The sequence below is a fragment of the Pan paniscus genome, chromosome 2, assembly GCF_029289425.2.
Source record: "Pan paniscus chromosome 2, NHGRI_mPanPan1-v2.0_pri, whole genome shotgun sequence".
NCBI lineage: Eukaryota > Metazoa > Chordata > Mammalia > Primates > Hominidae > Pan > Pan paniscus.
Window position 1 is genome coordinate 40438070 of NC_085926.1, and position 15836 is coordinate 40453905.

Below are 15836 nucleotides of genomic sequence, written 5' to 3' on the forward strand. Positions count from 1 at the left end.
TTGGGTTTTTGCCATGAACACTAGAAGCATTCAATACAAACTGTTTAGTAATGCATTCATAGTGGGGCCAAGAATTTTTTTTAAAAAACAGCCACGAATCCACTGCAGTTCTTGACTCTTACTTTACAGATATTCTTTCTAGAGTTTCCAGTGTCACCAAGCAGATCTGTAGGAGAATATGCAGAGGGAGCATTTGCAACATCCCATGAATCAGTGGAGAGGGTGAATGACAGCAGCTAGTGTGCCAAGAATATCTGCAGTGCTAGTGGCAGGAGACAGAGGGGAAGAGGCGGCAAGTGTAGGAGACAAGACAGATCAGTCTCATTGTGGTTCTCTCTTAGCTCCGCAGGTTCTTACTTTTCCAAACCTAGAGGGCAGTGCATGAAGCCAGGGGTCATCAGCCATGCTCCAGACAGTGTGGTTCCAGGTGAGCAGAGCTTTCTTTCAGCTTTCCATACTCAGAACAGATATGGAAGGTCAGTACAGCCCCAGTAGCCTGACTTGGCCAGTCTCATGCTTAGTTTTACATCCTTCAATAAAGTATGTAAAAACAGTATGCAAGGGGAGTTGACGAACGAGAGTAGGTGAATTTGGGAGGGTCAGGTAGGTTGGAAAAGAAGGAATGAATTATCCTAGAAAGTGGGAATCTGCATTCATGAGAACTGAAAGTGTGGCCTGGAGATGAGCAGCTTTTGCATTACAGAGGGCTCTTGTTAGGCAAAATGTCAGGCCCCCTCCCCAGATCTCCTAAATCAGAATCTACATTTTTACAAGATCTGGAAAATTAAAGGGCAGATTAAAATTTGAGGAGTGCTAGTCTGCATCACAGTACACAAAGAAAAGCCATTTCTGAGGTTAAATAGACACTTCCAAGGGAGGAGTTTACCCTGCAGACCACTCAGTTAAGGTACAGTGAAGCCAGAACTGGAAACATTTGGAAAATGTAGATTGATGAGGGAGATGTATTTTTGGAGGAATGATGAGTTTGGAGCTGAAGCCAGTGCCTTTAGCTCAATGCGAAGACATCAGTCTAACCTCTGTGAGAGTCTATATCCTTTCTTGGCTACAAATTCATGTAGCATTGGGAGGACTTTTCCCTCCAGTTTTCTTGGTGGTAGATGATGGTTTTACTGGATTTTTCTCCAGTGTCCTAGATCATGGAATGAGAAAGCTGAGTTTATCATGTAATGCATGTATCTTGTAATGAGAAAGCTCCATCCCAAGGACTTAAAAACAATGTGTGTGTCCTTTTGGTGGATATTGGACCATCCACTTCTCTTCGAGAACTTCAGCAAAAATTCATTCCTACAAGTCAGAAAGTGTGCTGTGGGGGTATGCTGTGCTCTCCTGGTGCTTTGCCTGAAGTACAGAAATCACTTAGGATTAGATTCCACAAAGAGGACCCCAAATGACAGTGGATTAAACGAGGTAAAGGCTTCTCTCTCATACAAAAGTATCAAGAGTCAATACAGGGCTAGTGTGGCAGCTCCCCTATTATGCTCTCAGGCTCTGTCTTTCTGCTCTACCATCCTAGCAGTGTCTCACCTGCTCTAGGCCACTTTATTGTCCAAGGTGGCTGCTTTATCTCTAGCCATCATGTGTGCATTCCAGCTAGAAGAGGAGCTGCCCAAAAAAAGATGAACCTCTCTCTTTTAGGAACCTTCCCATAAGTCCCCAACAATATTTATACTTGCATTTCATTGGCCCCACTTGGTTGCCTGGGTTGAGTGCAACCTCAAGTAAAATTAGGATTCCAATACTAAGAAAGAAAGGCGGTACACACACACCTGTTAGTCTTTGCTACAATCTCTAAGAGGAACATTTGTCATTTAGAATCTTCTAGGAAGTTCCCCCAATCTCATCTGTGGTTGTAGTAAGTGCTGAGATTTAGATGATATCATGTGCCAGGTGATATCTTCGTGTGTTACAGATAATAACTTATGCCATTCTTGTAAGAGTCCTTTCAGATAATTACTATTGTTATCCCAGTTTTACAAATGGGGGCAACTGAGGCACAGAAAGTTTAATTGTCTCATCCAAAGTTAACAGCTAATGAGTATTAGAGATACTATTTGAACTTAGGGAGTCTAGCTTAGAGCAGGGTTTTTCAACCTTGGCATCATTTACATTTGGGCCAGATAATTCTTTGTTTGGGGGATGTCCTGTTCATTATAGGATATTCAGAAATGGCCCTGGCCCTCTATCTACTAGATGCCAGTAGCACTACCATTACCACCACACTGCAGTTGTGACAACTAAAAATGTCTCCAGATATTGCCACATAGTCTCTGGGGGACAGAATTGCCCCCATGTTGAGAGCCACAGCCTTAACATCTGTGCCATTTGCCACTATGTTGTGCTGCCCCTGTAACCCACTTCCTATAGAAGGGAGTCAATAGCCCCACTTAATGGAGAAAGAGTAAGTGCAAGTAAAGGACAGAAGAGTGACCACAGATAGAGAAGATCTGGAGAAGCTAAGTGTTTCAGAAAACAAGGAACCAAAGAATGTGCTGATAATTAGAGTGATGTTTCAGAGATATGGAGAGGTAGAGCATAATGTCAAGAAAAGTTGAGGTCCATATTCCCAGCTAGTTGTTGACTCTAAAGGAAGTAAGAGAAGAGTATTAACAGATGTATCTATTCTGCACTGTCCAGGAAGGTACCCGCTAGCTACATGTGCCTATTTAAATTGAAATCAATTAAAGTTCCTCAGTCATGCCAGCCACCTTTGAACTTTCTGGCTAAGGGGTAATCTGATTACTGTATAGTTACTGTTTTCCTCTTGTAACTAATAAGCAATCTATGAGGAGACATTTAAGATCATGCAAATATTCTGCTTCTCATCAAAATTTCCTCCTAGATTTAGCATCCATTGATGATTTTTGCCCAAACCAATCTTTACAATGATGACTGCAAATCTTCTAGTACTTTTTTTTTTTTTTTTTTTTGAGACGGAGTCTTGCTCTGTCGCCCAGGCTGGGGTGCAGTGGTGCAATCTCGGCTCACTCCAAGCTCTGCCTCCCGGGTTCACGCCATTCTCCAGCCTCAGCCTCCCGAGTAGCTGGGACTACAGGTGCCTGCCACCACGCCCGGCTAATTTTTTGTGTATTTTTAGTAGAGATGAGGTTTCAGCATGTTAGCCAGGATGGTCTTGATCTCCTGACCTCGCAATCTGCCCGCCTCGGCCTCCCAAAGTGCTGGGATTACAGGCATGAGCCACTGTGCCCAGCCCAAATCTTCTAGTACTTCTATGTTAGATTTCTTCACTCAGAAGAGACTTAAGTACAAAGAGAAGGTTGTTGACATGATGAATTGAGAAAGACTATAGTGTGAGTCAGAGATAGATGTTATAATGGGACTAATTTATATAAAAGTAGTCAGTTCATTTTGAACTTTTTGCTTCCTTATACAACCTTGTAATAAATACTCAAAGAGGACTCCTTTTAGTCTATTTCAAAGTGCTTAATATTGCTCATTCCCATCATCTGAAAATGGAAATAATAATTCTTATTTCACAGATGTGCTATAATGATTGAGCAAATTGATTTAAAAGTAACTGACACAGGACAAAGCTTTAAACAACCTGTGATGGTGTCCTTCTTCCCTGAGAAGCTGGAGGTGGTTTTAGTGGGAAGCAGAAAGAGAGAGACACATAGTGAAGAGGACAGCATTGGTAGGTCAGACAGAGCTTAGGTGATCAGTGGGCAGATCTCTGCAGAAGGATGGGAGATTGCCATCCTGTCCTGGAGTGAAGTGTGTTAGGAGACAAAGAAGTAACACTGCACATCACCTTCAAGGGAGAACTATTAATAGCTTCTGATAAGGCAAGATGATAGAAAGGTGAGAAATATCCAGGATGAAAGGAACTTTATCCTCATGAAATCACTCCTCTGTCTGTAGCAGAAGATGTAGAGGAGGAAGACCAGAAAGAAGCTGGGTGGAGGGCCCTGATACGTGCTTCAGGATGGATGGAGGCAGGGTGAAAGACGGTTACCTGCTGTGGTCGATTTAGAAAGCGTGCCAGAAAAATATACCTGGCCTGTGGAACCAGACATGGGTTGACATGATCACCAGGCAGAGAACAACAGGTGCTGGGCTGTGTACTTAGGATGATAATATTAGGGCCCCAGAGGTATGCACATGGAAAGTTGGAATGCTGGCTCAGGGCTGCCCCTGCTGGGGTCCTGTGTGGCTCTCCTTGCCAGTACAAACCTTCCATGGGGCTCAGTGCCATGGATTCCAGTAAATTTATCCCTTTCCTGGAATTCAGGCCTCTCCCTCTGTTCTTGTGCAGGGCTTGGGCAGGAACCTGTTGTTTCAGGAGCCAGTAACCTTTGAGGATGTGGCTGTGTACTTCACCCAGAATGAATGGGCCAGCCTGCACCCTATGCAGAGGGCCCTACACAGGGAGGTGATGCTGGAGAATTATGCAAATGTGACTTCCTTGTGTAAGTCCTCCTTCCTCTCTGAAACTCAGCTTCTGCCCTTGGGAGCTCCTAGATTCCTCCTTAGCAGAACTAGGATCTCTTTAATACCATCAGAATTGATGCCCTATGGGCTGAGCTCCCTAATCCCCAGTGCCAGGGGTAGCTGGATGGAGAAGGAGCTCGGTTCACTTTGGTGTTTAACAGGACTTTTCTCTTCCCTGATTCCTAATGGAGACCCAACTGCAGGGGGCTTTCCTCTGGATACAGACAGAACTGAGAAGGTTCCTGGTGCACTGTCTTCATTCCTTCCATCTTCCAGTTCCCTGGAGCTGATCTTGGCCCTATTGCCTATGTGTGAGTCCCCTAGGGCCCTCGTGTACACACCCCCCAGTGACTCTGGGAGCATTCTGTCCTCTTAGAGGCCAGAGTAAGCTTCAAGCCCTTCCTTAGATTCTGCAGATTCACTCCTCCCTGACTTCACTTAGTCTCCTGGGCCATCCTCTTCTATTTTCATCTGGCAAAGCAGAGTGTAGTCTGAGGGAGGTCAGTGTTGATTCTCCTCAGCTTCATGTTCCTTTTCTTTCTCCTGTAGCAGCATTTCCATTCCCCAAACCAGATCTGATATTCCAGCTGAAGCAAGGAGAAGCAGCATGGGGCCCAGATCCCTGGACACTTGCTGGGGGAGAGACCCTGAGAGGCATGTGCACAGGTGAGCAGGAGAGCCTACCATCCTCCTTTCCAGCTTTGCCTCCTCCTTTCTTTTAACAATTTAGCATGAAAAAGGTTTTTCCTTGTCATATGATGGTTGTGGGGATTAAAATAGTCACTCTTATTCAAAGAAGTGTTGCTTACCAGAACTTCATCCCCGAACTAGAAAAGACGAGTCCCGCCATTTTATTTCTGCCATTTTTCTTTGTAAAGCTAAAGGATTTCAGGCTGGATGTGGTGGCTTACACCTATATCCCAGCACTTTGGGAGGCCAAGGTGGGAGGGTGCTTGAGGCCAAGAGTTCAAGACCAGCCTGAACAACATAGCAAGACCCTGTCACTACAATAAATAAATAAATTAGCTGGGCATGGTGGCATGTGCCTATAGTGCCAGCTACTCAGGAGGCTGAGGCTGGAGGATCCCTTGAGCCAGGAGTTTGAGGTTGCAGTAAGCTAGGATCACACCATTCCACTCCAGCCTGGGTGACAGAGTGAGACCCTATCTCTAAAAAACAAAAGATTTCAAACAGGCTTCTGTTGGTTCGTCAGCTCAGGAATATAAACACATTATAGTAAGAACTTGGTTTTGTTTTTTTTTTTTTTTTTGAGATGGAGTCTCGCTTTGTTGCCTAGGCTGGAGTGCAGTGGCGCAGTTGTGGTTCACCACAACCTCTGCCTCCTGGGTTCAAGTATTTCTCCTCCCTCAGCCTTCTGAGTAGCTGGGACTACATGCGCGTGCCACCATGACTGGCTAATTTTTGTATTTTTAGTAGAGATGGGGTTTCACTGTGCTGGCCAGGCTGGTCTCGAACTCCTGCCCTCTTGGTCCGCCCCACCCTTGGCCTCCCAAAGTGCTGGGATTACAGGTGTGAGGCACCATGCCTGGCCAAGCACTTGGTTTTTAAAAAATAGATTTATTTATTTATTTATTTGTTTATTTTTTGAGACAGAGTTTCACTCTTGTTGCCCAGGCTGGAGTGCAATGGCGTGATCTTCACTCACCGCAACCTCTGCCTTCCAGGTTCAAGCGATTCTCCTGCCTCAACCTCCCAAGTAGCTGGGATTATAGGCATGTGTCACCACACCCAGCTAATTTTGTATTTTTAGTAGAGATGGGGTTTCGCCATGTTGGTCAGGCTGGTCTCGAACTCCCAACCTCAGTTGATCTGCCCACCTCAGCCTCCCAAAGTGCTGGGATTATAGGTGTGAGCTACCGCACTTGGCCTATTTATTTATTTTTTGAGTCAGAGTCTTGCTGTGTCACTCAGGCTAGAGTGCAGTGGCACTATTTCGGCTCACTGCAACCTCTGCCTCCCAGGTTCAAGCGATTCTCCTGCCTCAGCCTCCCAAGTAGCTGGGATTACAGGCGCCCGCCACCACACCCGGCTAATTTTTGTAGTTTTAGTAGAGACAGGGTTTCACCATGTTGCCCAGGTTCGTCTTGAACTTCTTACCTCAAGTGATTCTCCTGCCTCAGCCTCCCCAAGTGCTGGGATTACAGGCATGAGCCACCACGCCCAGCTAGAACTTGTTTTTATAAGAACATTTTGTGTGTGTGTGTGTATAAAACTATATACGTAAATGGAATTTTTCTAAGTTCATAAACACTGAATTTTACATTAGCTTTTGAAAGAAAGCATGTTTATGTATTGGGAATGAATGGTTTTCTTTTTTGAAAGATACTGAATTGAGTTAAATGTAAAGACCAATCAGAGATTTGGTATACAGCTTTCCTTATTCTATGGGCTCTGTTATCATATTCTGTCAATCTTTTATGCTATTCAGAGCCTCTATAAGGCAAATGCTCCTTTCTAATTTCCCCACTTTGCCTTAATCAATACCTTAAATTGATTTCAGCATTTCAGATCATCTAGTGGCTTTCCCAGTATCCTTCCTGCAGTTGTTAGTGTGTCCCCTTGCCACAGGTGTACATTTTCTATTTAGCCTGCCAGATGAATCACATGAACACCTGAAGTGTGCCTAGTGCAGCTGAGGAACTGAGTTTTTAATTTTATTCCATTTTAATTAATTTAAATTTAAATAGCCACATGTGGCTAGTGGCCACCTTTTGGGAAAGTGCAGCCTTAAACAATGAAAACAGCAGCCTCAATCTGTTTTTTGTAGTTTATAGATTAGTAAATTTCAAACTCTCGTATGTATCAGAATTACTTGCAGAGCTTGTTAAAACACAGATTGCCAGGTGCCACCTCCAGAGATTTGAATTCAGAAGACTGGTGTGGGGCTGAGAATGTGCATTTCTTTTTCTTTTTTTTTCAAGATAGGGTCTTGTTATTTTGCCTAGGCCAGTCTCAAATTCCTGGGCTCAAGTGATTCTTTCACCTCTGCCTCCTAATTAGATGGGACTACTGGCACACACCACCAAACCCAGCCCCATTAATATGCATATCTAACAAGTTCCCAGATGATACTGGTCCAGGGACCACCATTTGAGACCACTGTTCTTGACAATCTAGAACCATATTCTTTAAACTCTGGGTTGCAACTCATCAATGAGTTGTTACCAGCATTTAAAAATTAGACTACATTGTATTAGGTGTAGATAAAGACTAAAGTAGTATAAAGTCTATTGTGAATGCATCTTTTTTTTTTTTTTTTGGAAACAGAGTCTTGGTCTATCCCCCAGGCTGGAGCGCAGTGGCGCAATGTTGGCTCACTGCAATCTCTGCCTCCTGGGTTCAACCGATTCTCATGCCTCAGCCTCATGAGTAGCTGGGATTACAGGTGCCCGCCACCACACCCGGCTAATTTTTTGTATTTTTAGTAGAGACGGGGTTTTGCCATGTTGGCCAGGCTGATCTCGAACTCCTGAAATCAGGTGATCCACCTGCCTCGGCCTCCCAAAGTGCTGGGAGCCACTGTGCCCAGCATGAATACATCACTCTTAATAAGGACATTGTTTTGTTTCGGTTTCAGCTGTGTGTGTGTGTGTGTGTGCGCGCGCATGTCTGTATTGTTTTAGGATCCAAAATGTGAGTCATGGTCAACAAGCCTCAAAAAACACTAAGATGAAAGTTTCATTTGTCAGATCTTTGGTGCTTGACAGGCAAAAAAGGTTTCTATGTTGTGGTGCTACCAGTGAAAGCATGATCCCCATACCCCCGCTCCAATTGCCATCTCCATTATGGGCAGGTTCTCGGCTGGGCCTTTTTTCCTTTCAAAGGTCAGTCTCCCAAAGGACAGCACTTGGGTTTTAAAATTGTGGTCTTCTCATGAACCCTTTGTAAGCAGCAGTGTTACAAACTGCTTTCTGTCCAGCCAGGCTTGTGATAGAGAACTAGAGAGCATTTCTTTAAAAATTACAGAATATTTTAAAGTATTTTGACAGGTTTTATGCCTTGATTGGACTTTGAGATCCACTGTTGTAGACAGTACCTCCCAGCCCTCTGGATACTATGTGGTGCTAGAGCTGCCTACCCATCTTTCTCTTCTCTGGTTTAGAGATTGCTTTTCTCACCTTTGGCTTCCTCTACTTTTCTTCATTGCTTCCCCTTCCTGCAACTTCATCCCATTTCCATTTTTCTTTAACCATTTGCCTCAATTAATAGCTTCTGCCATCCACACTGTTTTTGTCATCCATGTGGGATTGCTTACCTTCTCAAACTCCAGTTTGTTTACTTTCCCTTTGAGGTACCATCAGGTGGCTGTGTCTCTCTCAAAAAATTCATGTGTCTAGTGGGCGTGGTGGCTCACACTTGTAATCCCAGCACTTTGGGAGGCTGAGCTGGGCAGGCTGACCTGAGGCTGACCAGAGGTCAGGAGTTCGTGACCAGTCTGAACAACATGGAGAAACCCTGTCTCTACGAAAAATACAAAAAATTAGCCGGGTGTGGTGGCACATGCCTGTAATCCCAGCTACTTGGGAGGCTGAGGTAGGAGAATCACTTGAACCTGGGATGCGGAGGTTGTGGTGAGCCAAGATCATGCCATTGCACTCCAGCCTGGGCAACAAGAGCGAGACTCCACTCAAAAAAAAAAAAAAAAAAAAATTCATGTGTCTAGGGCAAGCTGATACTGATTAACCCTTTTCCCTTCTGGAATAAATAAGGGACTTTTATGTTTTCTTTTTATCATGCTAGGTGGTAAAACCAAGACTGAGAATGAGGAAAAAACTGCACAGCTAAACATTTCTAAAGAATCAGAGTCCCACAGACTGATAGTGGAGGGACTGCTGATGGACGTTCCCCAGCACCCTGACTTCAAGGACAGGTTAGAGAAGTCACAGCTACATGATACAGGGAATAAAACAAAGATAGGGGATTGCACAGATTTGACAGTCCAGGATCATGAATCTTCCACCATTGAAAGGGAGGAGATAGCCAGGAAATTGGAAGAAAGTAGTGTCAGCACACATCTCATTACAAAGCAGGGTTTTGCCAAAGAACAGGTGTTTTATAAATGTGGTGAGTGTGGCAGTTACTACAACCCACATTCAGACTTTCACCAGCATCAGAGAATTCACACTAATGAGAAGCCCTACACATGCAAAGAATGTGGGAAAACCTTCAGATATAACTCAAAACTGTCACGGCATCAGAAAATCCACACTGGAGAGAAACCATACTCATGTGAGGAATGCGGACAAGCCTTCAGTCAAAATTCCCACCTTCTTCAGCATCAGAAGCTCCATGGTGGACAGAGGCCCTATGAATGTACTGACTGTGGTAAAACCTTCAGTTATAATTCAAAACTGATTCGGCATCAGAGAATCCATACTGGGGAGAAGCCCTTTAAATGTAAGGAATGTGGGAAAGCCTTCAGGTGTAGCTATGACTGCATCATCCATGAACGAATTCACACTGGGGAGAAGCCCTATGAATGTAAGGAGTGTGGGAAGAGTTTGAGTTCTAATTCAGTTCTGATTCAGCATCAGAGAATCCACACTGGGGAGAAACCTTATGAATGTAAAGAGTGTGGCAAGGCCTTCCACCGCAGTTCAGTATTTATTCAGCACCAGAGGTTCCACACTGGGGAACAACTCTACAAATGTAATGAATGTTGGAAAACTTTCAGCTGTAGCTCCCGCTTCATAGTGCATCAGAGAATCCACACTGGGGAGAAACCCTATGAATGCCAGGAATGTGGGAAGACATTCAGTCAAAAGATCACTCTGGTTCAGCATCAGCGAGTTCACACTGGGGAGAAACCTTATGAGTGTAAGGAGTGCGGGAAAGCCTTCAGATGGAATGCAAGTTTCATTCAGCATCAGAAGTGGCATACTAGGAAGAAACTCATCAATGGAACAGGGCTATCCGCAGTTAAGCCCTACTGTCCCTGCGCCATCCTCTCTCCTCTGCCTCGCCAACATACCTGCTCTGCCCCAGCCCCACCAGGGCCTCCCTTATCTTCTTCACATGCAGTGGTACTTCCTCCCTCTGTGCCTTTCTTCCTGCTGCTTCCCTCATCTGAAAAGGCCAACCCTTCACCTGTCCAAATAGCACATTTTTTTCAGGATCTCGCTTTTCCTGGGAAGTCATCCCTTCAGAGCCCGAATCCTTTGTCTCACTCCCTGTAAGCCCCGTCACGTTCTCAAAATCCTTTGCACCTCAAGTTAGGGATTCCACTGGTCTCCTGATTGTGTCTATTGATATTCCTCTGGTCTTGTATAAGTTGTTACTGTTTTCCTAACTTCATTTTAAATTCTCACGCTTAAGGACCATGTTTGATTAGTTTCTTTTATCCCCCGGTAGGAAATGGCAGTACTTATTCTTTATCGTGTCCACATTTGGGCTGTATTATCAGTCTGCATCTCTCTTCTGGGGCTACTGGAGTTGGAAGAGTTTGCAGAACATTTTGGGGTTTAGGGCATATGGCATTATGATTATGATGAGATGGGGCATTATAATTAGAGACTAGGAGAAATGCAAAGCCTATGGGAGAACATAATCAGATAAAGTGTCCAATGATTGCTTTCAAGAGCTTTTTTTTTTTTAGGGGGTTGGGGGTGGTGCCGGAGTTTCACTCTTGTCGCCCAGGCTGTTTGCAGTGGTGTGATCTTGGCTCACTGCAACCTCTGCCTCCAGGGTTCAAGTGATTCTCATGCCTCAGCATCCCGAGTAGCTGGGACCACAGGCATGCACCACCACGCCCCGCTAATTTTGTATTTTTAGTAGAGACAGGGTTTCACCATGTTGGCCAGGCTGGTCTCAAAATCCTGACCTCAGGTGATTCACCTGCCTCAGTCTCCCAAGTGCTGGGATTACAGGCATGAGCCACTGCATCTGGCCTGCTTTCAGGAGTTAAGCAGGGCCATTTGGTGGACCAGGGGCAAGGCTCACTGAAAGAATGTAAGACTTGGAATTTTTTATTACCTTGATAGTATAAAAAATTATGAGGGTCCTGTTTATGCAAAAAGAAAATGAAGTGATGAGTTGGCATTGATAGCAATAATGTAAAATTATGTCTTTGAGCTTTATTGGAAGGGGATATGGTTTTTCAATTTGGGTTCCTTCTCTATTTTCATTTTCCTTTTTTTTTTGAGACAGGTTCTTGTTCTGTCATCCAGGCTGGATTGCAGTAGTGCGATCATGGATCACTGCAGTGTTGACCTTCCAGGCTCAAGCAATCCTCCCACCTCAGCTTCCCAAGAAGCTCGGAGGTAGTGCAGCCTCCCAGTTTCTCAGAGGGCTGAGGTGGGAGGATTGCTTGAGCCCTGGGGGCATACACCACCACACCCAGCTAATTTTTGTATTTTTTGTAGAGACAGAGTTTTGCCATGTTGCCCAGGCTGGTCTCAAACTCCTGGACTCAAATGATCCTCCCACTTCAGCCTCCCAAAGTGCTGGGATTACAGGCATGAGCCACCATGTCCAGCCTCTATTCTTTTTCATATCTATTGAATTTCAGTACCCACTCATATATGTAGGTACAAAAAGTGACTTGGACTTGTACCCTTTAGGGTAGATGCCTGAGTATAGTAATCTCTAAAGCTGTACATGGATGGAACTTGTTGGCATCACACTGGTGAGCACCAGAGGCAAAGAAGAGAAACCTGACCATGACTTGCTGTAGTTTCTCAGAAGTGAGTCCATTCTTGATGAGTTACTATGCAGGCCCTTGGATATGTCCTCACACCTACTCCAGATTTCCCTATGATTAAATCTGAATTTTATTGGTGGCACTTTTAAATTAGTTTTATAAAGAACTGTTTTGATGACACCAAGAAATGTTTTCAGTGTGCAGATTGCTATTGTTTGAATATCCCCAGCAAAATTCATGTTGAAACTTAATCCCCATTGTAACAGTACTGGGTGGGGGGTCTTTAAGAGGTGATTAGGATTAGCCAAGTTCATCAGGGTGGAGCCTCCACGATGGGACTGGTGGCTTTATGAGGAGAGGAAGAGCAACCGGAACTGGAACACATGCTTGCTCTGTCTTGCCTTTTGATGCCTCCTGCCATGTCATGATGCAGCAAGTAAGCCCTTACCAGATGCCTGCACCTTTATATTGGACTTCTCAGCCTTCAGAACTGTGAACTAAATAAACCTCTATTCTGTATAAATTACCCAGTCTATGGTATTCAGTTAGAGCCACACAAAATGTAACAAGACAGAATATTGATAGCCCATAAGTAGGTTTGCTGCTCTGACATTTACATAAAAATGTAGAAGTGGCTTTGGAACTGAGTAATGGGTAGAGGCTTGAAAAATCTGGAAGATCAGGTCAGACAAAGCCTGTATTATCTAATGGAGCATTAAGGGTGATTTTGGCCAAGGCTTAGAAGAGAAGACTAGGGAAAGTCTGAACCTTCTTAGAGATTACAGGAGGTCCTTGAACAACTTGGGTTTCAACTGTGTGGGTCCACTTATGGACTTTCTTCTGCCTCTGTCACCCCTGAGATGGCAAGACCAGTCCCCCTCCTCTCCCCTTCTCAGCCTGCTTAACAAAATGACAAGGATACAGACCTTTATGATGATCCATATAATATAGTGAATTATATTTACTAAATATAATTTCTCTTATGATTTTCTTAATATTTTCTCTAGCTTTATTATAAGAATATAGTGTCTAATATGTATAACATAAAAAATATGTGTTAATCGACTGTTTCAGTAAGGCTCTGGTCAACAGTAGACTATTAGTAGTTACATTTTTGGGGAGTTAAAAGTTATACATGGCATGGGGGTTGGTGCCCATAACCCCTGAGTTGTTCCAGGGTCAGCTGTACTTAGGTGATCTTGACAAGAATGTTGATATAAATATGGACAGTAAAGGCCATTCTAATGAAGTCTCAGATGGAACTGAATAAAATCGTATTGGAAACTGGAGCAAAAGCCATCCTTGTTATAAAGTAGCAAAGAATTTGGCTGAGCTGTGTCTGTGCCAGGCTTTATGGAAGGCAGAATTTAAGAGTGATGAACTAGAATATCTGATGGAAGAAATGTTTAAGCAGCAAAAGCATATAGGCTATTGCATGGCTAGTTTGAACTGCTTACAGTAAAATAAGAGGAAAGAGATGATTTAAAGACAACTTACAATTGAAAGGAAAGTAGAGTGGAAAGATTTGGAAAACTCACAGCCTAGAAGACTGCCACCAAGACCCCCAAACTATAGAGCTACCAATGTGCAATACCAGCCTGGGAGAGCTGTGGTCATGAGACTCTGACTTCAGAGAGCTCAAGTGTGGACCCAGCCCAGCAAAGCCATAGGGGTGGGGCTGCCTGAGGCTTTGGAGGCCCAAACTTCTGAGTGTGTCCAGAAGATTGCACATGGACTGAAAGAGCATTCTGAAGTTTTAAGATTTAATGGCTTTTTTTTTTTTTTTTTTTTGGCTGGGTTTTAGACTTACTTGGGACCAGTTACCCCTTTTTTTCTTGCCTGTTTCCCCCATTGGAATGGGAATGTCTATCTTATGCCCGTTTCACCATTGTATTTTGGAAGTAGATAACTTGTTTTGACTTCACAGGTTTACAGCTGGAGAGAAATCACTTCGGGAGGAATCATCCCTTGAGTTACGCCCATATCTGATTCAGATGACACTCTGGACTGTTTGAGTTGATAGCTAAGTGAATTAAGATTTTGGGGCCAGTAGGATAGAATGAATGCATTTTGTATGTGAGAAGGTCATGAGTTTGGAGTCAGTTGGCAGGGGCAGAATGCTGGGGTTTAAATGTCCCAACCAAAACTCACGTTGGAACTTAATCCCCGCCGAGCACGGTGGCTCACGCCTGTATTTCCAACACTTTGGGAGGTCAGGAGTTCGAGACCAGCCTGGCCAGTGTGGTGAAACTCCATCTCTATTAAAAATACAAAAATTAGCCGGGTGTGGTAGCAGGCGCCTGTAATCCCAGCTACTCAGGAGGCAGATGCAGGAGAATCGCTTAAACCCAGGAGGGAGAGGTTACAGTGAGCTGAGATCATGCCGCTGTACTCCAACGGGCAACAGAGTGAGACTCTGTCTCAAAAAAAAAAAAAAAAAAAGAAACTTAATCCCCATTGTAACAGTATTAAGAGGTGGGGCTTTTAAGAGATGATTAGAACTAGACACAGTTATCAGCTTGGGGCCCCTATGATGGGACTGATGGCTTTATAAGAAGAGGAAGGGAGACCTGAGCTGACATGCATGCTCTTGCCATCTTGCCATGTGATGCTTTCCATCATGTTATGACACAGCAAGAAGGCCAGATACGGCCTCTCCACAGTTCCCAGCCCTCGGAACCATGAGCTAAATAAACTTCTTTTCTTTATAAATTACCCAATCTGTGATATTCTGTTATAGTAACAGAAAACAGACTGACACTGATCTTACCAGACATTATGATCTCACTGGTTTGGCCTACTGCCTAGAGACTGACCCTTCTCAGAATCACTGCTTCAGGGCAGTATAACAACATGCAAAGGTTTATTTATTTATTTATTATTTTTTGAGACGAAGTTTCACTCTTGTTGCCCAGGCTGGAGTGCAATGGCGCGATCTTGGCTCACCACAACCTTTGCCTCCCAGGTTCAAATAATTCTCCTGCCTCAGCCTCCCGAGTAGCTGGGACTACAGGCATGCGCCACCATGCCTGGCTAATTTTGTATTTTTAGTAGAGATGGGGTTTCTCCATGTTGGTCAGGCTGGTCTCAAACTCCTGACGTCAGGTGAGCTGCCCACCTCAGCCTCCCAAAGTGCTGGGATTACAGGCATGAGCCACCGCGCCCGGCCACAAAGGTTTTTTTAAAAATGTAGTTTTTTAAAAAACAAAGGTTTTTTTAAAAAACCTTTGTGGCCGGGCGCGGTGGCTCATGCCTGTAATCCCAGCACTTAATGTAAAAAAACAAACTATGAAAAATATTTCAGAGACGTTTAACCTGAGCCAATGTGAAGTGACCGTGGCCTGGAGAAAACACAAACCCAGGAAACCTTGAGTAAGTAGTCCTGAGGCAGTCAGAATGTAACTCTGTTTTATACATTTCAGGGAAGCAGAAGCTACACAAAAAGCCATCAATCAATACATGGAGGTTATACATTGGTTTGGTCCCAAAAGGCAAGATATCTTGAAGCAGGGGAATACAGGTCATAGGTGGGTTCAGAGAGTCTTTTTTTTCTTTTTTTGAGACAGAGTCTTGCTTTGTTGCCCAGGCTGGAATGCAGTGGTGCAATTGAGTTGAGACGGGGTTTCACCATGTTGGCCGGGCCTGTCTTGAACTCCCGAACTCAAGTGATCCACCCGCCCCAGCCTCCCAAAGTGCTGGGATTACA

At 44.2% G+C, this 15836-nt stretch overlaps 1 protein-coding gene across 4 annotated transcripts in view; it reads left to right on the forward strand.

Annotated features, from left to right (window-relative positions):
* ZNF619 (zinc finger protein 619) overlaps window positions 1-14845 on the forward strand; it is a 29903-nt gene extending 15058 nt beyond the window's left edge. The window contains exons 2-6 of one of the 4 annotated variants that reach the window (XM_055109699.3): window positions 342-427; window positions 4295-4448; window positions 4662-4781; window positions 5020-5136; window positions 9232-14845. In XM_055109699.3, the coding sequence (XP_054965674.1) occupies window positions 404-427; window positions 4295-4448; window positions 4662-4781; window positions 5020-5136; window positions 9232-10667 (1851 nt within the window). In that variant the 5' untranslated portion in view covers window positions 342-403 and the 3' untranslated portion in view covers window positions 10668-14845. The remainder of the gene's footprint in view (window positions 1-341; window positions 428-4294; window positions 4449-4661; window positions 4782-5019; window positions 5137-9231) is intronic. The other 3 variants (XM_063602746.1, XM_008951520.5, XM_063602747.1) reach the window with 3 other exon arrangements.
* Window positions 14846-15836: the final 991 nt, after the last annotated feature.